The 24,914-nt window shown below is 44.0% G+C and overlaps 1 protein-coding gene across 2 annotated transcripts in view; it reads left to right on the forward strand.

Annotated features, from left to right (window-relative positions):
• The window catches only part of LOC139545095 (G protein-coupled receptor kinase 5-like), a 43,887-nt gene extending 19,049 nt beyond the window's left edge, over positions 1-24,838 (forward strand). The window contains exons 2-16 of one of the 2 annotated variants that reach the window (XM_071352496.1): positions 10,913-11,008; positions 11,140-11,252; positions 17,760-17,837; positions 17,944-18,041; positions 18,652-18,744; positions 18,958-19,021; positions 19,108-19,248; positions 19,385-19,575; positions 19,848-19,885; positions 20,012-20,101; positions 20,300-20,508; positions 20,986-21,123; positions 21,332-21,469; positions 21,650-21,804; positions 23,214-24,838. In XM_071352496.1, the coding sequence (XP_071208597.1) occupies positions 10,913-11,008; positions 11,140-11,252; positions 17,760-17,837; positions 17,944-18,041; positions 18,652-18,744; positions 18,958-19,021; positions 19,108-19,248; positions 19,385-19,575; positions 19,848-19,885; positions 20,012-20,101; positions 20,300-20,508; positions 20,986-21,123; positions 21,332-21,469; positions 21,650-21,804; positions 23,214-23,262 (1,691 nt within the window). In that variant the 3' untranslated portion in view covers positions 23,263-24,838. The remainder of the gene's footprint in view (positions 1-10,912; positions 11,009-11,139; positions 11,253-17,759; positions 17,838-17,943; positions 18,042-18,651; positions 18,745-18,957; positions 19,022-19,107; positions 19,249-19,384; positions 19,576-19,847; positions 19,886-20,011; positions 20,102-20,299; positions 20,509-20,985; positions 21,124-21,331; positions 21,470-21,649; positions 21,805-23,213) is intronic. The other variant, XM_071352494.1, reaches the window with a different exon arrangement.
• The last annotated feature ends 76 nt before the right edge of the window (positions 24,839-24,914 follow it).

Genomic DNA, 24,914 nt, shown 5'->3' on the forward strand with positions numbered 1-24,914 from the left:
CATTTGGCAGTGATTACAGCTGTGCGTCTTTCTGGGTAAGTCTCTAAGAGCTGTGAGTGGTTGTGGGTAAGTCTCTAAGAGCTTTCCACACCTGGATTGTGCAACATATCCCCATTTCTATTTTTTAAATTCTTCAAACTGTCAAATTGGTTGTTGATCATTGCTAGAAAACCATTTTCAGGTCTTGCCATAGATTCTCAAGTAGATTTAAGTCAAAACTGTGACTCGGCCACTCAGGAACATTCACTGTCTTCTTGATAAGCAACTCCATTGTAGATTTGGCCTTGTGTTTTAGGTTATTGCCCTGCTGAAATGTGAATTAATCTCCCAGTGTCTGGTGGAAAGCAGACTGAACCAGGTTTTCCTATAGGATTTTGCCTGTGCTTAGCTCCATTCCGTTTATTTTTTTCCTGAAAAACTCCCAAGTCCTTAATGATTACAAGCATACCCATAACATGATGCAGTCACCACTATGCTTAAAAATATGGAGAGTGGTACTCAGTAATGTATTGGATTTTCCCTTAACATAACACTTTTGTTGTCAGGACAAAAAGTGAATTGCTTTGCCACATTTTTTGCAGTATTCATTTAGTGCCTTGTTGCAAACAGAATGCATGTTTTGTAATATTTGTATTCTTGTCACGGATCCCTCCGGAACTGTCATTACGCACACCTGGCCCCTATTCCCATTGATTAGTAATTGTATAAGTGTGCCCTTTGTTCACCGATGTCCTGACGATTTATTGTTCCAATGTCCGTTGGTCGTATGAGTACCTGTGCTGTGTTTTTTTGGCTTTCGTGCCACGTGTATTGTGCCGATAATTATGGGTCTCGTCCCATGTGATAATCATTGTGCGATTGTGTATTTAATCAAGGTACTCCTCGCTATTTTGTTTGGGTCTCAACCCTGTGTTTGGTATATGTGTTTGTTTGGTCTTCGTCCCCGTGCCCGTATACGGCATGGGGACTACAATGTAACTCTTTTAAAGTCACCATTGGCCTCATAGTGAAATCTCTGAGTGGTTTTCTTCCTCTCCGGCAACTGAGTTAGGAAGGACGCTTGTATCTTTGTAGTAACTGGGTGTATTGATACACCATCCAAAGTCTAATGAATAACTTTACTATGCTCTAAGGGATATTCAATGTATGCTTTTTTTCTCTATCTCATCTACCAATAGGTGCCCTTCTTTGCGAGGCAATCGAAAACCTCCCTGATTTCTGTGTTTGAAATTCACTGCTCAACTGAGGGACCTTACTGATAATGTGTGGGGTTCAGAGATGAGGTAGTCATTCACAATTACACTATTATTGCACACATTGAGTCCATGCAACTTATTATGTGACTTATTAAGCACATTTTTACTCCTGAAATGATTTAAGCTTGACATAACAAAGGGGTTAAATACTTATTGACTCAAGACATTTCAGCTTTTCATGTTTTATTAATTTGTAAACATTTCAAAAAACATAATTCCACTTTTTGACATTATGGGTTATTGTGTGTAGGCCAGTGCCCCCCAAAAATCTAATTTTAATATATTTTAAATTCAGGCTGTAACAACAAAATATGAAAAAATTAAAGGTGTGTGATTACTTTCTAAAGGCACTGCATGTATTCTAATAGGCCCACAATGTGGTTACTTAAGTCCGATTTGGATATATTAGGCTGTTTTCACTGCATAACATATATGCAGTGACCTAAACTGGGATATGCTTAACACCCCGGCAGTCCTACAATCCAAGCTTGATGCCCTCAATCTCACACAAATCATCAAGGAACCCACCAGGTACAACCCTAAATCCGTAAACATGGGCACCCTAATAGACATTATCCTGACCAACCTGCCCTCCAAATACACCTCTGCTGTCTTCAATCAAGATCTCAGCGATCACTGCCTCATTGCCTGTATCCGCCACGGGTCCGCGGTCAAACGACCACCCCTCATCACTGTCAAACGCTCCCTAAAACACTTCTGCGAGCAGGCCTTTCTAATCGACCTGGCCCGGGTACCCTGGAAGGATATTGACCTCATCCCGTTAGTTGAGGATGCCTGGTCATTCTTTAAATGTTACTTCCTCACCATATTAGACAAGCATGCTCCGTTCAAAAAATGCAGAACCAAGAACAGATATAGCCCTTGGTTCACTCCAGACCTGACTGCCCTCGACCAGCACAAAAACATCCTGTGGCGAACTGCAATAGCATCGAAGAGCCCCCGCGATATGCAACTGTTCAGGGAAGTCAGGAACCAATACACGCAGTCAGTCAGGAAAGCAAAGGCCAGCTTTTTCAAGCAGAAATTCGCATCCTGTAGCTCTAACTCCAAAAAGTTCTGGGATACTGTAAAGTCCATGGAGAACAAGAGCACCTCCTCCCAGCTGCCCACTGCACTGAGGCTAGGTAACACGGTCACCACCGATAAATCCGTGATAATCGAAGACTTCAACAAGCATTTCTCAATGGCTGGCCATGCCTTCCTCCTGGCGACTCCAACCTTGGCCAACAGCCCCGCCCCCCCCGCTGCTACTCGCCCAAGCCTCCCCAGCTTCTCCTTTACCCAAATCCAGATAGCAGATGTTCTGAAAGAGCTGGAAAACCTGGACCCATACAAATCAGCTGGGCTTGACAATCTGGACCCCCTATTTCTGAAACTGTCCGCCGCCATTGTCGCACCAGCCTGTTCAACCTCTCCTTCGTATCATCTGAGATCCCCAAGGATTGGAAAGCTGCCGCGGTCATCCCCCTCTTCAAAGGGGGAGACACCCTGGACCCAAACTGTTACAGACCTATATCCATCCTGCCCTGCCTATCTAAGGTCTTCGAAAGCCAAGTCAACAAACAGATCACTGACCATCTCGAATCCCACCGTACCTTCTCCGCTGTGCAATCCGGTTTCCGAGCCGGTCACGGGTGCACCTCAGCCACGCTCAAGGTACTAAACGATATCATAACCGCCATCGATAAAAGACATTACTGTGCAGCCGTCTTCATCGATCTGGCCAAGGCTTTCGACTCTGTCAATCACCATATTCTTATCGGCAGACTCAGTAGCCTCGGTTTTTCTAATGACTGCCTTGCCTGGTTCACCAACTACTTTGCAGACAGAGTTCAGTGTGTCAAATCGGAGGGCATGTTGTCCGGTCCTCTGGCAGTCTCTATGGGGGTACCACAGGGTTCAATTCTCGGGCCGACTCTTTTCTCTGTATAGATCAATGATGTTGCTCTTGCTGCGGGCGATTCCCTGATCCACCTCTACGCAGACGACACCATTCTATATACTTCCGGCCCTTCCTTGGACACTGTGCTATCTAACCTCCAAACGAGCTTCAATGCCATACAACACTCCTTCCGTGGCCTCCAACTGCTCTTAAACGCTAGTAAAACCAAATGCATGCTTTTCAACCGTTCGCTGCCTGCACCCGCACGCCCGACTAGCATCACCACCCTGGACGGTTCCGACCTAGAATATGTGGACATCTATAAGTACCTAGGTGTCTGGCTAGACTGCAAACTCTCCTTCCAGACTCATATCAAACATCTCCAATCCAAAATCAAATCAAGAATCGGCTTTCTATTCCGCAACAAAGCCTCCTTCACTCACGCCGCCAAACTTACCCTAGTAAAACTGACTATCCTACCGATCCTCGACTTCGGCGATGTCATCTACAAAATAGCTTCCAACACTCTACTCAGCAAACTGGATGCAGTTTATCACAGTGCCATTCGTTTTGTTACTAAAGCACCTTATACGACCCACCACTGCGACCTGTATGCCCTAGTCGGCTGGCCCTCGCTACATGTTCGTCGTCAGACCCACTGGCTCCAGGTCATCTACAAGGCTATGCTAGGTAAAGTGCCGCCTTATCTCAGTTCACTGGTCACGATGGCTACACCCACCCGCAGCACGCGCTCCAGCAGGTGTATCTCACTGATCATCCCTAAAGCTAAAACCTCATTTGGACGCCTTTCCTTCCAGTTCTCTGCTGCCTGCGACTGGAACGAATTGCAAAAATCTCTGAAGTTGGAGACTTTTATCTCCCTCAACAACTTTAAAAATCTGCTATCCGAGCAGCTAACCGATCGCTGCAGCTGTACATAGTCCATCTGTAAACTACCCACCCAATTTACCTACCTCACCCCCCATACTGCTTTTATTTATTTACTTTTCTGCTCTTTTGCACACCAGTATCTCTTCTTGCACATGATCATCTGATGATTTATCACTCCAGTGTTAATCTGCTAAATTGTAATTATTCGATTTATTGCCTACCTCATGCCTTTTGCACACATTGTATATAGATTCTCTTTTTTTCTACCATGTTATTGACTTGTTTATTGTTTACTCCATGTGTAACTCTGTGTTGTCTGTTCACACTGCTATGCTTTATCTTGGCCAGGTCGCAGTTGCAAATGAGAACTTGTTCTCAACTAGCCTACCTGGTTAAATAAAGGTGAAATAAAAAAAATAAAAAAATAAATAAAATAGAAGTTGTCCTTTTTCAGGTTTAGAAGTGAATGCTAACTCCCATTTGGTTTAAGCTGATTAGCATAGCTAGCATACAGACATTTTGCAGGGGAGAATGAGGAGACAGTATTCTCCCCCCCCCCCCCCCCCATGGCCCTTTCCCCCATGTGTTTCCATAGTAAATCCATTGTTTTGATCGAGTTTGAGTGACCCCTTTACCGCATCTATATTGATGGGTACACTTGCTGCTTTTACTTCCTGCTTTTACTTCCTGCTTTGCTCCTATGGGTACACTAACAATAGCCTCCAGTCCACCCATTATGCCATCATTGACTTGAATGGGGATGTGCGGTATATTAATTATATTTCTATGGCAGCATATGCAGTCACCAGGAAAATCACCACGAAATGACCAGGAATAGAGCAAAACATTTGTTTAATTTAGGAAATCTGTTCCCAAATATTCCCACGAATAAAAAAGAGTCGTGATCGTGTCTCAATGCGATCAAAGTAGGAAATTATTGTTATTTACAAATGCAAAGTTTTGGGGGACTTAGTTGTTGACAATTTGCGGTGTACACATGATTATAATTATGTTCTGGTCCCCTGTCCCGTGGCTGAATCTAGTTTCCTTCCCCTGGTCTAAAATGTCAGGATGTGGTTTTCTAGCAATCACTTTTACATTAGATTGTGAGGTTTGTATTGTGTTGATCGTGTCTGTCTTATATATATATATTATTATAGATATCTTTTTTTTTACCTATGTTGCCATAACTATGTTTTTTGTTAACTGTGTGTGTGACAGATCCAGTACAGACCTACTGTGCCCGAGGTCTCTCCTGGCCTCCCATCCCACGTAGTCAGGATGAGCTCATTGCCACAAAGTCCACAGTGGAGCTCTCTTCGCTCACATTACTCCTCAAACTTCACTCTCTCTCTCTCTCGCTCTCTCTCTCTCTCTCCTCTCTCTCTCTCTCTCTCTCTCTCTCTCTCTCTCTCTCTCTCTCTCTCTCTCTCTCTCTCTCTCTCTCTCTCTCTCTCTCTCTCTCTCTCTCTCTCTCTCTCTCTCTCTCTCTCTCTCTCTCTCTCTCTCTCTCTCTCTCTCTCTCTCTTTTACACACACTTCACAAATGTCCCTTTACTCAGGACAGTAGGATGATGGTACACACCCTCCTCTCTAATTACATTTTTATTTATTTTTATTTAACTAACACTGAAAACGCACACGTGAGTATGATGATGGTAACCCCCTGGTTTCTCTCCAGACAGATGTAGTTCTCTCTGACATTATTTTTACTTTGCTCGGCTCGCGCTGATGATGTCAGAGCTGTAAACCAGAAACATGAAACAAAGGGAGTAGTCCGCATAACCCGCATGGAACAAATTACACTGACGGGTTCCTGTACGCAATGAGCGCGCACCGGAATGTGTGAGTTTGTGTGTGTGTAAGAGCAAGTGAGTGAGAGAGTAACACACTATGAGAAAGGGAGCTACAGAATAGAGTGATAGAGGGAGAGAGAGGAAGGGGAGAGGAGAAAGTTTACATAAGACTTTTATGACTCTATTCATACTTTTACAACCCAACTTTGTCAAACAGAAAGCTACACTAACAAACCCAGACACTGTGCTGCTTAACACAGGCTTTTACTTAACTTAAACATTATACTATGGTTAGAAATTTGAGCATATTCATTTATTATAGTTTCACATCATTTCCACAAAGGCTTAGCACGATCACACAGTGCCAGATGCATTCCATTGCAGACGGTCTTGGAATGTTCAACGTCAACGTTTCCCCTTCATTAAGCAGCAATGGCCTTCTGCCATGGAAGTAACATAAAATGATAACTCGTGAAAGTAATGGGGTCATGTTTTCTGCTCCCACTATGGCGCAGACTTATTGTCATGAAAAGTAAGGTTATTTTGTCTTCCTGTCTACATGCTGTAGGTAGCATTGAATGCTATACACACTTCTGGTGAGGTTGCTACTGTAAAAAATAAAATGTGTTCCCAGAATGGATTTTAGTTTGAAACCATTCTTTGGTTACACTGCTACCATGTAGTTTAATTTCATGCTGTAATGACATACTATGCACTAGAATTATACTGGTAATGTATTTTAAAGTCTCTTTGTCTTCTAGACGAGCTTCAATGCCAACCCTCTAGACGAGCTTCAATGCCATACAACTCTCCTTCTGTGGCCTCCAACTGCTCTTAAATACAAGTAAAACTAAATGCATGCTCTTCAACCGATTGCTGCCCGCACCCGCCCGCCCGACTAGCATCACTACTCTGGACGGTTCTGACTTAGAATATGTGGACAACTACAAATACCTAGGTGTCTGGTTAGACTGTAAACTCTCCTTCCAGACTCACATCAAACATCTCCAAACCAAAGTTAAATCTAGAATTGGCTTCCTATTTCGCAACAAAGCATCCTTCACTCATGCTGCCAAACATACCCTCGTAAAACTGACCATCCTACCGATCCTCGACTTCGGCGATATCATTTACAAAATAGCCTCCAATACCCTACTCAATAAATTGGATGCAGTCTATCACAGTACCATCCGTTTTGTCACCAAAGCCCCATATACTACCCACCACTGCGACCTGTACGCTCTCGTTGGCTGGCCCTCGCTTCATACTCGTCGCCAAACCCACTGGCTCCAGGTCATCTACAAGACCCTGTTAGGTAAAGTCCCCCCTTATCTCAGCTCGCTGGTCACCATAGCAGCACCCACCTGTAGCACGCGCTCCAGCAGGTATATCTCTCTGGTCACCCCAAAGCCAATTCCTCCTTTGGCCGCCTCTCCTTCCAGTTCTCTGCTGCCAACGACTGGAACGAACTACGAAAATCTCTGAAACTGGAAACACTTATCTCCCTCACTAGCTTTAAGCACCAGCTGTCAGAGCAGCTCATAGATTACTGCACCTGTACATAGCCCATCTATAATTTAGCCCAAACAACTACCTCTTCCCCTACTATTTATTTTGCTCCTTTGCACCCTATTATTTCTATTTCTACCTTGCACATTCTTCCACTGCAAATCTACCATTCCAGTGTTTTACTTGCTATATTGTATTTACCTCGCCACCATGGCCTTTTCTTGCCTTTACCTCATCTCACCTCATTTGCTAACATTGTATATAGACGTATTTTTCTACTGTATTATTGACTGTATGTTTGTTTTACTCCATGTGTAACTCTGTGTTGTTGTATGTGTCGAACTGCTTTGCTTTATCTTGGCCAGGTCGCAATTGTAAATGAGAACTTGTTCTCAACTTGCCTACCTGGTTAAATAAAGGTGAAATAAATAAAAATAAAAAGTGATTGTGGGACCCCCCCAATAGCTTCCTCTCTGTGTTTCTGTGATGCTGTGTGTGTGCCTGATTTGGTCATTGTTTTAATGTTGTTTGGAATCTGTGAAGTGAATTCATGGAGCCCACCCCTCAACACAGTATTTAGTTTGGGCTCTCTTCGATGGCAGTACTGGCTTGCAAGTAATGTTCTAAGTATTGGTTCCTGGTTCTGCTGTTTCTTAAGATTCATAGCATCCATTACCTGTACTCTTAGATGGGATTCTCCTAAGTCTGTTTGGTACTGTTAACAATTAACTGCACTGACATGAGTGCTGGTAGAGTTTGCTAAGCAGTTATAAATGCTTTCTTACAAATGACACACACACACACACACACACACACACACACACACACACACACACACACACACACACACACACACACACACACACACACACACACACACACACAGAGAGGCCTGAGCCTGTTTCTTCATGTAGACTTTGTCCCTGTTAGTTTCAGCTGAACACCAAAGTAAAAGTCACTCAGATACTTTTCAGGTTTCATTTGCCCACAGACACACTTGTTCTTTGTGCTTTGATTAGTAGGTTTTATGTGCTAAAACCACTCCAAGCTTCTCTTGAATGTCTACAACTAGATAGAAAGTATGCAGAAATTATAATGAACGTATATATTTTTAAGTAATTGCCCTTTTTTTCTGGCCTGCAAACAAATCAATCCCCAAAAATCTGTGCGGCCCCCCTTTGAATTTCTAAAACGAACCAAAACGTTTTTCCCACCACTGGTACAGTAGATGCAGAGGGAAGGAGGAGTATTGTGGTCAAGTACATCCATACAGGATTTACCCTAGTGTTTTACCCAATTTATCCTAATGTTTTACCCAATTTACCCTAGTGTTTTACCCAAAAGGATCAGACTTTTATGTTTCCACCTACGCAGGCCGACACCCCTGTCGTCTGACTGGGTCATGGCTTCGGTGGACCTGCTCTCACCTGGGGCCAAAGCCAGGCCACTGGTACTTTTAACCTTGCATTTACATAACAATGGCTAACTGTGAACTTTAACATCTCACAAAGCAACTATTTTGATTATGCAGAGGTTGTTGATTCTGCTCTTACAGTGGTGTTACAGTGTAACAACAGCATCGTGTTGTATTGAAAGACAGGGTGGAGGACCAAGCTATTTACACTATCTTTCTTACACCTGTTTATTCATTGTAAATCCATGAAGGGAATGAATGAGAAAACACTGTGGAGAAGGAGAGAGAATTAGATATGTTGTAATTCTCTATTTGATGGGCCTCATTCAGTTATGAGCCTCGTAGACCATATGTTTACCATCTATGATATGATGTCCACCATAGTCTCTTGCTCTAACCAGCCTAGCCTTCTGATAAGCTTGACTGCGTCTCACCTGTCTGTCACTTATTCATTAGTTTCCCCCATTTGAATCATAAAGAGTCGTATTTCTGTTCTCTGAGAAGTTGTGTGAACGTAGCTAGGGAAGTGGGCTGGGGTATGAATGTCATAGTTACTGTTGCTTAGGCCCAATAGTTATTTTGGGATGTTTAAGGTCAGGGTTAATAATTCACTAGTTACACCTGTTGACTTGATGGAGTTCCATCTCCATTATATTCCATGTGACCCAACCAGGAACATCTCTGGGTCCTAGTTATAGCCTATCTGTTTTTCCTGGTCAGGGCATGTGTTGCCTGAAGGCTTACCTCTGCAAGGGTTCCACTACATAGCTTTCACCTGTCAAGTCAATGTCAGTTCAGTGAGGTGAAGGAGGGGAGGAGGGAGGCCCATTGTGTAACCATGTTTAGACTGAGGTCTGAGGGGGGAGGGAGGCCCATTGTGTAACCATGTTTAGACTGAGGTCTGAGGGGGGAGGGAGGCCCATTGTGTAACCATGTTTGGTCTGAGGGGGGAGGGAGGCCCATTGTGTAACCATGTTTAGACTGAGGTCTGAGGGGGGAGGGAGGCCCATTGTGTAACCCAGTTTAGACTGAGGTCTGAGGGGAGGAGGGAGGCCCATTGTGTAACCCAGTTTAGACTGAGGTCTGAGGGGAGAAGGGAGGCCTGTTGTGTAACCCAGTTTAAACTGAGGTCTGAGGGGAGGAGGGAGACCCATTGTGTAACCCAGTTTAGACTGAGGTCTGAGGGGAGGAGGGAGGCCTGTTGTGTAACCCAGTTTAAACTGAGGTCTGAGGGGAGGAGGGAGACCCATTGTGTAACCCAGGTTAGACTGATGCCTGAGGGGAGGGTCTGTGGCAGCAGTCAGTGTGCAAGAAAGAGATGGGGGGGTTAGTAAAGAGGAAAGGGATGTGAAAGCTGCTAAAGCGTTTACACACAGTGAGTGGTTAACACATTACATACTTGTTGAAGCGTTCCTGGATTATTGATTAAAGATGTCCATCTGTCTGTAGCCCTCGCTCTCTCCTCTACCGCTCTCTCGCTCTCCATCTCTCTCCATCACTCTCATACCAGACTATCCCACACAATGTGAGTGTGAGACAAGGAAGGGCAAACCTAGCGAACATTAGCACCATTTCAGTAGCAAACATGGTTAATCATATGATATTGATGCGTGTGTGTGAGAGCCCTCTGCTGGAAGCATATTCAGGGTTATTTAGTGATGGAATCTGCTTTGGCCAAGCTCTATGTTCCGATGGGAATCTGCCTGGCTGGGATGGATTCTCTGTTAAACACACACGCACACTGTTCTGCCTCGGGGTGGCCACATTCCCCGCCGCATTACACAGAGGACGAAAAGAAAAGGGAGAGAAGGGATTTGGAGAGGAAGTGAGACATAATGTATAAATGATACATAAACACAATGGCTATGAGTTCATTCAGAGCCCTGATCTGCACTCATTTGTCAGTTGCAGAGCTCTCCATCTCTTTCTCTCTTTGCGTGCGTGCGTGCGTGCGTGCGTGCGTGTGTGCGTGTGTGCGCCTCACCAACAACTGATATGTTCTATGCTGTGTGTGTGTGTGTGTGTGTGTGTGTGTGTGTGTGTGTGTGTGTGTGTGTGTGTGTGTGTGTGTAAGCATAGAACCTCAGTTGTTGGTGCTGTAGTTGATCATCCCCCTCATCCCTTGTTTTCTCTCTCTCTGCAGGTGGAGGTGGAAAGCGGAAAGGGAGGAGTAAGAAATGGAAGGAGATCCTTCGCTTCCCCCACATCAGCCAATGCACTGAGCTGGGCAACAGCATCGGTACATTACTGTGTCTGTGTGTGTGTTTTTGCAAGTATTATTTGTGTGCCACTTTGCTGGTGTGTTGTAAGTGTTTGTAAATGTGCCTAGGTCTATCCAAATGTTTATGTGTGTGTGTGTGTTTCTGGCAGATCGGGACTACATAAGCCTGTGTGAGAAGCAGCCCATCGGCAGACTGCTGTTCCGCCTGTACTGTGAGACCAGACCTGAATTGCTACGATGCATCCACCTACTGGACGCCATGGTAACACACACACTTTTAAATGCACTCACTTGGATTAAAAACTATCTCAAAAAATGACTGATCATGTTCAGTTGACTGATAGAAGATAATCAAATTGAGAAGTGATTATACTAACAGCCTCCCCTTCACTCAGTGACACAGTGTGTTCCAGATGACAGGTTTTACATTGTACAGAAGAAATTGTAGAGAATTGTAGAGAATCAAACCCAATATCAACAGTGGCCCGCAGCCTCCCCATGATCATGTGACTGGATGAGAGGATTGTTTCTGGTCAGACCCCCCTTCCCATCTGCACCCCTTCCCATCTGCACCACTTCCCATCTGCACCACTGCCCATCTGCACCACTTCCCACCAACTTAAAAATGACCATCACCATCAGAGGGAAGTTACCTTCACACACACTAGACATGCATTTGTAGTCACACACACTAGATCTGAGGGTAAAACACAATGTTATGAGAAAGAAGAGATGATGAAATCAGACATCTAGATTCCATCACCCAAATAATCTTGTGGGGTCGTTTTTTTGTGAGAGAGAAACAGATACTATACTGTATAAGCTAGGACAAGAGAGAGAAGGAGAGAGGGAAGGAAGGAATGTGCCTGGGGTCCCTGTGGTTCCTCTGACGTCAGTGCAGAGGGAGGGAGGGGGGTATGTGTGATTGCTGGCGAATTATGATTGGCTATTGTTGGCCAAAGTATGTATGCGTTGACACACACACACACACACACACAACTACACAAAATGAGCTTCCCAATTGTTACCCCTAGGGGTTAGCTGAAGGGAAACGGAGACGCCCCCTTGGCTTTTTGGCAGACTTGTGTATACACCCTTATACACACACACACACACACACACACACACACACACACACACACACACACACACACACACACACACACACACACACACACACACACCCACCCACTAAGGTCAGAGGGACAGATCTAATCACAGAAGTCTGGCCTTTTCACCCCACACCTTTCTTTCTATGGCTCAGTTTCTTTCTATGGCTCTGTTTCTCTTTCTTTCTCTCTCTTTGTATCTCTTTCTTTCTCTCTCTCTGTTTCCCTCTCTCTGTATCTCTCTCTTTGTATCTCTTTCTTTCTTTCCCTCTCTGTTTCCCTCTCTCTTTCTTTCTCTCTCTGTTTCTCTTTCTCTCTTTCTATGGCTCTGTTTCTCTTTCTCTCTTTCTTTCTATGGCTCTGTTTCTATGGTTCTGTTTCTATGGCTCTGTTTCTCTCTCTCTGTTTCTCTCTCTCTGTTTCTCTGGCTCTGTTTCTCTCTCTCTGTTTCTCTCTCTCTGTTTCTATGGATCTGTTTATATGGCTCTGTTTCTCTCTCTCTGTTTCTCTCTCTCTGTTTCTATGGCTCTGTTTCCCTCTCTCTGTTTCTCTCTCTCTCTGTATCTCTATCTTTGTATCTCTCTCTTTCTTTCCCTCTTTCTGTTTCCCTCTTTCTTTCTTTCTCTCTCTGTTTCTCTTTCTCTCTTTCTTTCTATGGCTCTGTTTCTCCCTCTTTCTCTTTCTCTCTTTCTTTCTATGGCTCTGTTTCTCTCTCTGTTTCTCTTTCTCATTTTCTTTCTATGGCTCTGTTTCTCTCTTTGATTCTCACTCTCTTTCTTTCTATGGCCCTGTTACTCTCTCTGTTTCTCTCGGTTCCTATGGCTCTGTTTCTCTTTCTCTGTTTCTTTCTATGGCTCTGTTTCTCTCTCTCTGTTTCTATGGCTCTGTTTCTCTCTCTCTGTTTCTCTCTCTCTGTTTCTATGGCTCTGTTTCTCTCTCTCTATTTCTCTCTCTGTTTCTATGGCTCTGTTTCTCTCTCTCTGTTTCTATGACTCTGTTTCTCTCTCTCTGTTTCTCTTTCTTTCTCTCTCTCTCTCTGTTTCCCTCTCTCTGTTTCTCTCTCTCTGTATCTCTCTCTTTGTACCTCTCTCTTTCTTTCCCTCTCTCTTTCTTTCTCTCTCTGTTTCAGTTCTCTCTTTCTTTATATGGCTCTGTTTCTCCCTCTGTTTATCTTTCTCTCTTTCTTTCTATGGCTCTGTTTCTCTCTTTGATTCTCACTCCCTTTCTTTCTATGGCTCTGTTACTCTCTCTGTTTCTCTCTCTTTCTATGGCTCTGTTTCTCTTTCTCTCAGTTTCTATGGCTCTGTTTCTCGTTCTCTGTTTCTCTCTCTCTGTTTCTCTCTCTCTGTTTCTCTCTCTGTTTCCATGGCTCTGTTTCTCTTTCTCTCTGTTTCCATGGCTCTGTTTCTCTCTCTCTGTTTCTCTCTCTCTGTTTCTCTCTCTCTGTTTCCATGGCTCTGTTTCTTTCTCTCTGTTTCTCTCTCTCTGTTTCTCTCTCTCTTCTTTCTTTCTATGGCTCTGTTTCTCTCTCTCTGTTTCTTTCCCTCCCTCTGTTTCCCTCTCTCTTTCTTTCTCTCTCTGTTTCTCTTTCTCTCTTTCTTTCTATGGCTCTATTTCTCTCTCTGTTTCTCTTTCTCTCTTTCTTTCTTTCTATGGCTCTGTTTCTCCCTCTGTTTCTCTTTCTCTCTTTCTTTCCATGGCTCTGTTTCTCCCTCTGTTTCTCTTTCTCTCTTTCTTTCTATGGCTCTGTTTCTCTCTCTGATTCTCACTCTCTTTCTTTCTATGGCTCTGTTTATCTCTCTCTGTGTTTCTCTCTCTGTTTCTATGGCTCTGTTTCTCTCTCTCTGTTTCTCTCTCTCTGTTTCTTTCTTTATATGGCTCTGTTTCTCTCTCTCTGTTTCTCTCTCTCTGTTTCTTTCTTTCTATGCCTCTGTTTCTCTCTGTCTGTGTCTCAGAACAGAGTAGATCACTCTAGAGTGTGCCACAGCCTGGGTCAGGAGAGAAACTCTAGACGTGTGTGTGTGTGTGTGTGTGTGTGTGTGTGTGTGTGTGTGTGTGTGTGTGTGTGTGTGTGTGTGTGTGTGTGTGTGTGTGTGTGTGTGTGTGTGTGTGTGTGTGTGTGTGTGTGTGTGTGTGTGTGTGTGTGTGTGTGTGTGTGTGTGTGTGTGTGTGTGTTGGAAAGCTGGTGATGCTGGTCTGACACACTGTGACACTCCAGGACCTCATGGAATCCTGCCGTGTTGACTATGTGGTTGCCAGGCAACGCAGGATCACATATGGAGTATAGAGAGTGTCTGTTAATAACAGATTGTGGGTTAAAGAGGTGTGTGTGGTGTGTGTGTGTTTCAGGGCAGGTGGGCTAGTGGAGAGTCTTGCGTAATGGGGATTAAGGAGGGAGAGAATGATCAGGGAGTGAAGGATTTTCACCGATGCCCAGATCAGCTGACCTACTCACCTCGAGACTATCCCCCGGCCCTAGCAATGCCCAGATCAGCTGACCTACTCACCTCGAGACTATCCTCCGGCCCTAGCAATGCTGAACCACACTCAATACTCTCACACTCGTGGCTGATATATGATTGATTGATTGTTGTACACCAATGGCGAAGGGGCATAAAGATGGCGGTCCCCGTGTACTTACTACAAATGCCTTGTTTGTTCAGATCGCCGTATTGTACATTGCTCTCCGTTACTCGTTTTTGTATGGGCATTAGCTCAGTTTACATGATCCTGATTCTAGCTCCAAGATGGCGGTAATTTGAAAAAATGTACAAGTAGATTGTGCTGATTTACTGGCACATTGAACCATGTTGCACGCCGTAGGTTAGAAACTCTGAGTAGTGCTAAAACAATTATTTACTGGTGTTTTACCCAATAAATGACTGGGAGTTTATTTATATAGAGTGTGCAACTCTCTTCATTTATTTTTCTAGTGCTAAAACAATGACATCATATCTGAATTTCTCCATCTGTATACACCTTTACCACCGTTGGTGCCCAGCCGTATGGGCTTAGAAGACATCAAATCAAGAATGTGTGCTGTGCACAAAGCACATGTTTGATTCAGAGGGGTTGGGTTAAATGCGGTAGACACATTTCAGTTGAATGCATTCAGTACCACTGACTAGGTATCTCCCTTCACATTAAACAAATCAATTGCATTTAACAATTAAATGCATAATTAGCACTCGTAACAAAGTACAGTTTTCACCTTGTCACACTACACAAACAATACACTTCTCCCTCTCCTATATCTGAGCTACTAAGGGTATAGATAATGACTGATCATTTTCAAGTTAAGGCAGTCCACACTGTCTAGTCGCATGTTGCATGTTTGCACAACACTGATAGCCACACAATAATGTCTATCATTCAAAACATGGTTTAGTCCATACATTGCCCGTGATTATGGAATATTATTGTATGTACCAGTCAGACCTCGGTCAAAATAGTATACTGTTTTCTTTCAAATGCTACAGTTGCTTAGCTTACTTTACCCAGCATGCCAGTTGGATTTGGTTTGCACTTTTGGGACTATTCCATTGGTTGCATTATGCGATACATTGCTAGTGCATGACGTATTTAAAAGAAAACTGATAATATTTGGAACCAGGTCTGATATGTACTGTCAGTGTTTAATAATGGGATGTTGTGTTGAACCAGGTCTGATATGTACTGTCAGTGTTTAATAATGGGATGTTGTGGTGAACCAGGTCTGTTATGTACTGTCAGTGTATAATAATGGGATGTTGTGTTGAACCAGGTCTGATATGTACTGTCAGTGTTTAATAATGGGATGTTGTGTTGAGCCAGGTCTGATATGTACTGTCAGTGTTTAATAATGGGATGTTGTGGTGAACCAGGTCTGATATGTACTGTCAGTGTTTAATAATGGGATGTTGTGGTGAGCCAGGTCTGATATGTACTCAGTGTTTAATAATGGGATGTTGTGTTGAGCCAGGTCTGATATGTACTGTCAGTGTTTAATAATGGGATGTTGTGTTGAGCCAGGTCTGATATGTACTGTCAGTGTTTAATAATGGGATGTTGTGTTGAACCAGGTCTGATATGTACTGTCAGTGTTTAATAATGGGATGTTGTGTTGAGCCAGGTCTGATATGTACTGTCAGTGTTTAATAATGGGATGTTGTGTTGAGCCAGGTCTGATATGTACTGTCAGTGTTTAATAATGGGATGTTGTGGTGAACCAGGTCTGATATGTACTGTCAGTGTATAATAATGGGATGTTGTGTTGAACCAGGTCTGATATGTACTGTCAGTGTTTAATAATGGGATGTTGTGTTGAGCCAGGTCTGATATGTACTGTCAGTGTTTAATAATGGGATGTTGTGGTGAACCAGGTCTGATATGTACTGTCAGTGTATAATAATGGGATGTTGTGTTGAACCAGGTCTGATATGTACTGTCAGTGTTTAATAATGGGATGTTGTGTTGAGCCAGGTCTGATATGTACTGTCAGTGTTTAATAATGGGATGTTGTGTTGAACCCTGTCTGATATGTGCTGTCAGTGTTTAATAATGGGATGTTGTGGTGAACCATGTCTGATATGTACTGTCAGTGTTTAATAATGGGATGTTATGTTGAACCAGGTCTGATATGTACTGTCAGTGTTTAATAATGGGATGTTGTGTTGAACCAGGTCTGTTATGTACTGTCAGTGTATAATAATGGGATGTTGTGGTGAACCAGGTCTGATATGTACTGTCAGTGTTTAATAATGGGATGTTGTGTTGAGCCAGGTCTGATATGTACTGTCAGTGTTTAATAATGGGATGTTATGTTGAACCAGGTCTGATATGTACTGTCAGTGTTTAATAATGGGATGTTGTGTTGAGCCAGGTCTGATATGTACTGTCAGTGTTTAATAATGGGATGTTATGTTGAACCAGGTCTGATATGTACTGTCAGTGTTTAATAATGGGATGTTGTGTTGAGCCAGGTCTGATATGTACTGTCAGTGTTTAATAATGGGATGTTATGTTGAACCAGGTCTGATATGTACTGTCAGTGTTTAATAATGTGATGTTGTGGTGAACCAGGTCTGATATGCACTGTCAGTGTTTAATAATGGGATGTTGTGTTGAACCAGGTCTGATATGTACTGTCAGTGTTTAATAATGGGATGTTATGTTGAACCAGGTCTGATATGTACTGTCAGTGTTTAATAATGGGATGTTGTGGTGAACTAGGTCTGATATGTACTGTCAGTGTTTAATAATGGGATGTTGTGTTGAACCAGGTCTGATATGTACTGTCAGTGTTTAATAATGGGATGTTGTGTTGAGCCAGGTCTGATATGTACTGTCAGTGTTTAATAATGGGATGTTGTGTTGAACCAGGTCTGATATGTACTGTCAGTGTTTAATAATGGGATGTTGTTTTGAGCCAGGTCTGATATGTACTGTCAGTGTTTAATAATGGGATGTTGTGTTGAGCCATGTCTGATATGTACTGTCAGTGTTTAATAATGGGATGTTGTGTTGAACCAGGTCTGATATGTACTGTCAGTGTTTAATAATGGGATGTTATTTTGAGCCAGGTCTGATATGTACTGTCAGTGTTTAATAATGGGATGTTGTGGTGAACTAGGTCTGATATGTACTGTCAGTGTTTAATAATGGGATGTTGTGTTCTTTAGGATGACTATGAGCTGGTGCCTGATGAGAAACGGAAAAGCAGAGGAGATCAGATTATTGGGAAGTTCCTGTCTAAACAGGTTTGTCAGTCTAAAGGAGGATTGGTGAATGTAGATGTACAGCTGTTAGAGAAATATAACTTGTTTGTGTGTGGGTGCTTGTGTGTGCTCTTGCGTGTGTGTGTAGTCGTCCGAGTGTGTGGAGGCAGCAGAGAGCCTTGCTGAGCAGTGTAGAGAGAACCTGGAGCTCCACCCCTGCAAGGAGATCTTCAGTGACTGTCGGAAGTAAGGGAATCTTCCTTTGTTCGCATTACTTCTCGTCAACTATGACCTTATTAAGAAACAGCTTGTTCCTAGCTCATCCCTAACCTGGTCCCATACTCGTTATGCTGTATCCAAGTCTTCTATCAAGCCATACAATTTGCTGCTGGCATAACGCAGCTTCTAAAGAGGCTTTGTTTAACCCACTTGGTAACAGTGGGAGAATTGAGTGGTTGGAGTACCAGGTAGGGCCAGGTGCTCAAAGTGCCCCCCCCCCCCCCCCCCCCCCACACACACACACACACACACACACACACTTTTTTTGTTATTTGTTCACTCAGGTTCCCTTTATCTAATATTATATCTTGGTTGAAGATCTGACATTCAGTATCAAAAATATACAAAAGTAGAGAAAATTAGGAAGGGGACAAATACTTTTTCATAGCACTGTATATGCAGTTGTGTAAGAGCCTGGGGACAAGGTAATGTTTGACAATGAAGAACCACAGAGAGAGGTTGGCTGAAGCACTGACACCCTGGAGGGACCACCAGCTGAGCCCCTTGTTAACTGTAACTGCAGCTGTCTGTTGTCTCAGGGCTTTAACCAGTAACCTCTTGTTGTCTGTGCTCTCAGAGCTCTCCATCACTACCTGAGAGGAGCTCCCTTCTCGGACTACCAGAACAGCATGTACTTTGACCGTTTCCTACAGTGGAAGATGCTGGAGAGGTGAGTGCTACCTAAAAACTCCTACAAAATCAAATAAATGTCTGATGTTTTTAGAGATTATTTGAATGGTGTTCACTATCAGCCTGGTACTTTCTCCATAAAACAGTTGGCTAAAGCAGGATCAGCCTTGCACCCAGGCTAGTATTATTTTGTTCCATGATGTACGGTGTACTATTATTCAGCTGTACATTAATGGCTGATGTGTGTTTTCAGGCAGCCAATAGCCAAGGATACGTTTCGACAGTACAGAGTACTGGGGAAGGGTGGATTCGGAGAGGTGAGGCAAATATTTCCTCTTAGAATTATTAGAAGATTGTGATTGTGAGATAAACTGGCCCATGGTATAATACTGTGTTCTATCAGGTGTGTGCGTGCCAGGTGCGAGCCACAGGGAAGATGTATGCCTGCAAGAAGTTAGAGAAGAAGAGGATTAAGAAGAGGAAAGGAGAGTCCATGGCCCTCAATGAGAAACAAATACTAGAGAAGGTCAACAGCAGATTTGTTGTGAGTCTCCTGTTATTTATTAGAATAAATGACCATACACAATACACACTTCTTTTACTTTATTCTCCCGCTCTCTCTCTGTGTCTCTCTGTCTGATCTCTAATCTCTGCCCCTGTGTCTTGGCCCCTCTCTCTAGGTGAGTTTAGCGTATGCCTATGAGACCAAAGATGCTCTGTGTCTGGTGTTGACCTTAATGAATGGAGGAGATCTGAAGTTCCACATCTACAGCATGGGGACTCCAGGCTTTGAGAAGGACAGGGTCCAGTTCTATGCTGCCCAGATCTGCTGCGGCCTGGACCACCTACACCAGGAATCCATCGTTTACAGGTGACAGCTTTTTATCATAGCACCTACACTCACAGAATAGAAGGTGCCTTTAAACACAGATCTAGTTTCAGATTGCAAGATATTTCAGATCAGTTGGGGGCAACCCATTTCTATCTACTTCCACCTATACCCTAATGAACTGTCTGTTCTTCTGATTGTCATTCGCTATACCAATGTCTCCAGAGATCACGTGATATCAACACATGATGTATTGGGTTTAGTCCCAATGTCAAATGCACCAAACTAACTGTGGTTTTTGAACTTTTTCTCAGGGATTTAAAACCAGAGAATATTCTATTAGATGATAATGGTGAGTTAACCTTCTTCCTACTGTACAATAGCATACAGTAACTACTGGGATAATGTCTCAACTCAGAGAGGCTATCTGCTAAATATGACTGATCTTTGACCCCTGACCTCTTCCCCTATGTTGTAGGACACATCCGGATCTCAGATCTGGGCCTGGCCATCAAAGTGGCTGAAGGGGACCCCATACGAGGCAGAGTGGGAACAGTAGGTTACATGGGTGAGACACCTCCATATGCTATTACCAGCATTATAATACATTTATAATACATCTATAAAATCATTGAACAAAAACCTTACATTATAGTAATACATTATCAATTTAAACCTTTTACCATACAAAGAAGATATCATCAAACCTGCATGATGAGAACATGGAATTGGGACAATCTGGTGTTGTACTGTGCTGTGTGTGTAGCTCCGGAGGTGATCAACAACGAGCGCTATGGGATGAGTCCAGACTGGTGGGGGCTGGGATGTCTCATCTACGAGATGACCGCCGGACGCTCACCCTTCCGCGCACGCAAAGAACGAGTGAAGCGGGAGGAGGTGGAGAAGAGGGTGCAAGAGGAAGAGGAGGAGTACAGCGACAAGTTTACAGAAGACACCAAGGCCATCTGTAGGGTGGTGAGAGTCCATTGATTGATTGATTGATAAGACTAAAGCCGTCAGGAGCCTCAGACGGAGGCCTAGTTAGTGTGTCGTCAGAAACCTCAGACGGAGGCCTAGTTAGTGTGTCGTCAGGAACCTCAGACGGAGGCCTAGTTAGTGTGTCGTCAGGAACCTCAGACTGAGGCCTAGTTAGTGTGTCGTCAGGAACCTCAGACGGAGGCCTAGTTAGTGTGTCGTCAGGAACCTCAGACGGAGGCCTAGTTAGTGTGTCGTCAGGAACCTCAGACGGAGGCCTAGTTAGTGTGTCGTCAGGAACCTCAGACGGAGGCCTAGTTAGTGTGTCGTCAGGAACCTCAGACGGAGGCCTAGTTAGTGTGTCGTCAGGAACCTCAGACTATATTGGGTAATCACCCTGAGTAGCCGATCTCATTATATTTTAAAATAAGCGACTGTACATTGCATCATCGTTTCTACTTGTCTCTCTCTCTCCAGCTGTTGACCAAAGATCCTAAGCAGAGACTGGGCTGTACAGCAGAGGGGTCAGCAGGGGTGAAGGCTCACTGTTTCTTCAGGAACATCAACTTTAAAAGGCTGGAGGCAGGCATCCAGGAGCCCTCCTTCGTACCGGACGTAAGTAGAAGAGGAGGAGGAGGATTGTATCTCTGGTCTTGCTTCAGCAGTAGAAACACAAGACCAGGAAGTGTTCAATATATAACCAACCAACTGTTTCAATCAGTTACATTCGTGACTGGATGAATATGTGAATTGGAACAGGGTTGATTACCTCTACTTCTCCCTCTCTTCCTCTCTTCCTCCATTCCTCTCTTCTCTCTATCAGCCCCGGGCGGTGTACTGTAAGGATGTGTTGGACATTGAGCAGTTCTCTACAGTCAAGGGAGTAAATCTGGACCAAACCGACAACGACTTCTACTTCAAATTCTCTACAGGCTGCGTGTCCATCCCATGGCAACACGAGGTGGGTGAACTGAGACGTCTGTCCCTCTCCTCTGGTTTCTTCTCAGAGGTAGTCTGCAACGTAACCTGAAAGACTGAATTATTGGTGGTTTTGACAGTCAGTGGCAGTCATATACTGTCCTTACACCAACTCTAATATACTGAACCGCTCTCCCCCCTCGTTCTCTCTCCCTCTGTATAGATGATAGATACAGAGTGTTTCAGTGATCTGAACGTGTTTGGGCCCCAGGGGACCAGACCCCCAGATCTGGACTGGAACACCCCCCCCGAGCCTCCCCGACGCAGCCTGCTGGACAGGATCTTCAGGAGACATGTGAGGGCACACACACAGGATCGGTACATACTTACACACATATACCAATACTCTCAGTCTCACACTGTTCCCACTGCACAGTTACATCCACACACACTGTTCCCACTGCACAGTTACATCCACACACACTGTTCCCACTGCACAGTTACATCCACACACACTGTTCCCACTGCACAGTTACTCTCTCTCGCTCCCCCCCTCTCTCTCACTCCCCCCCCGTCTCTCTCGCTCTCTCGCTCCCCCCCTCTCTCGCTCTCTCGCTCCCTCTCTCACTCCCACTCTCTCGCTCCACCTCTCTCTCACTCTCTCGCTCCCCCTCTCTCTCTCGCTCTCTCGCTCCCTCTCTCTCTTTCTCACTCCCCCTCTCTCTCTCTCGCCCCCCCCTCTCTTTCTCACTCCCCCTCTCTCTCTCTCGCTCCCCCCTCTCTCTTTTTCACTCCCCCTCTCTCTCTCTCACTCCCCCTCTCTCTCGCTCCCCCTCTCTCTCGCTCCCCCTCTCTCTTTCGCTATAAATATGGGTTGTATTTACAATGGCGTTTGTTCTTCACTGGTTGCTTTTTTCATGTGGCAACAGGTCACAAATCTTGCTGCTGTGATTGCACACTGTGGTATTTCACCCAATAGATATGGGAGTTTATCAAAATTGGATTTGTTTTAAAATTCTTTGTGGGTCTGTGTAATCTGAGGGAAATATGAGTCTCTAGTAGGGTCATACATTTGGCAGGAGATTAGGAAGTGCAGCTCAGTTCCCACCTTATTTTGTAGGCAGTGTGCACATAGACTGTCTTCTCTTGAGAGCCAGGTCTGCCTACGGCGGCCGTTTTCAATAGCAAGACTATGCTCACTGAGTCTGTACATAGTCAAAGCTTTCCTTAATTTTGTGTCAGTCACAGTGGTCAGGAATTCTGCCACTATGTACTCTCTGTTTAGTGCCAAATAGCATTCTAGTTTGCTCAGTTTTTTTTGTTAATTACTTGACACATTGGAAATAATTATCTTTTTGTTTTCTCATGATTTGGTTGGGTCTAATTATGTTGTTGTCCTGGGGCTCTGTGGGGTCTGTTTGTGTTTGTGAACAGAGCCCCAGGACCAAGGTTCTCCAGGTTCATCTCTCTGTAGGTGATGGCTTTGTTATGGAAGGTTTGGGAATCGCTTCCTTTTAGGAGGTTGTAGAATTTAACGTCCCTTTTCTGGATTTTGATAATTAGTGGGTATCAGCCTGCATGCATTATTTGGTGTTTTATGTTGTACACAGAGGATATTTTTGCAGATTTCTGCATGCAGTCTCAATTTGGTGTTTGTCCCATTTTGTGAATTCTTGGTTGGTTGTATAACTGATTCAAGTATTTTTAGACAGATCCTAATTGGTGTGTCAAATTTTATGTTCCTTTTGATGGCGTAGAAGGCCCTTCTTGTCTCTCTCTCCCTCCAGCACCCCGAGGTGTCCATTGCCAACAGCCGCTTGTCTTCCTGCAGTGTGAACTCGGTGGACTCCATGTCAAACTCTGCCCCCTAGTGGCCAGGGCCCTGTGTGGCGCCACACACAGACAGAGGAGGAGCCTGTAGGATTTCCTCCCTGCTGGTTGGTTTACACCCGGCCTGACCAGCTGTCAGTCATCCGGAGGCACCCCTCCCACGCCCACGGTCAGCCTAGGGGAAATGCTGACCATGACCCGGGGCCTGAGAGACCGACCCATGGGAAATGACTAGAGGGACGTTCTATGATGCAAAGACATTTTGAGAACGATGCTCAGACATCTCACTTACCCTCATGATTGCTGGAGTAGAGAAGAGCCACTGAGGTTGTTGATGAATAAGAAAAAAAGGATCTAATTCAGGGGATCCACTGTCTAAGAAAGACCACCACAGGGAATACAAGATGGGGTCTTTGTTGAAATGTTGTAGCTTTTTTTATTCCTTGCATAAATACTAATTCACACTCAAATGCACTCTGTATTTGTTCATCTATTTCTCTCTCTATCTTCCTCCCCCTCGCTCTCTCTCTCTCTCTCTCTCTCTCTCTCTCTCTCTCTCTCTCTCTCTCTCTCTCTCTCTCTCTCTCTCTCTCTCTTTCTCTCTCTCTTTCTCTCTCTTTCTCTCTCTCTTTCTCTCTCTTTCTCTCTCTTTCTCTCTCTCTCTCTCTCTCACTCCTTTCTTTCCCATTTCTTTCCCACTACTCTAATCACTTATAAACATGCATGCAACCAACAACATCACCAACCTCAAGAAACAATGTGCATATTGCCTTGTATACCCTCAGGCCAAAGACATAGTTCAGTTGTGTGCCTGTCATTGTTGCCATATTGATTTTGGAGGAGGAAGGAGGATGGCTTGGTCTTTATTCAATCACTAATTGAATCTGCAGCTATGTTACACCTAAGTAACAATCAAACAAGTGTGTTTTCACACCATGAACAAGTGTGTTTTCACACCATGAACAAGTGTGTTTTCACACCATGAACAAGTGTGTGAAACCAGACAGGTGTAGTATCCTCACACCTGCATAGCCCTCATGCTAATATCCCACCACAGGCATCCTGTTGACCTTGAGCAAAATGAGGTGTCTTTTCAAACCAGTAGTGAACCATTTATACACCAATTAAGATGTTTTAACAGTAAATATGTTGTTTTACCGCTGACATTAAAGAAATATTACTGTGATATAACCTTTGTCATATACAATGAGCTGGTGCTGTTTTCTGTTTGTGTTGCCATCATGACCATGGGTGTATCTCAATCGTTTCAATGGAGGCATTTCTCTCATCTCCTTTCCTTCGTCTGCACTGATCATAAAGGAAAGGTTAGGATTCCTGGCAGAAATATGGCCTATGCCTACAGGGAATAAGCTTTAACCAGTCCAGTTCAGATGAAGGAAAGGAGACAAAGAGCACGCCATGTTAAACTAGTGAGATGCCTTGGCTCTGGTAGTGTCCTTGGTGAAGGGACCACACTAAGGCAATCCTTCCAACACGCCCAAACAAAAGGGAAGAACAGCTTTGGTTTTAGAATTTGATATATGTTAATTTTACTGGACAATAAATAGTTAATTACATTAAACAAGTGTCCTAACACATTATTCCGAAATAATTTCACAAATTTAGAATCAGAAGTGCCTCCTTGTTAGCCTGTTCTC

This window comes from Salvelinus alpinus, chromosome 19 (assembly GCF_045679555.1).
Source record: "Salvelinus alpinus chromosome 19, SLU_Salpinus.1, whole genome shotgun sequence".
In the NCBI taxonomy this organism is placed as follows: Eukaryota; Metazoa; Chordata; class Actinopteri; order Salmoniformes; family Salmonidae; genus Salvelinus; species Salvelinus alpinus.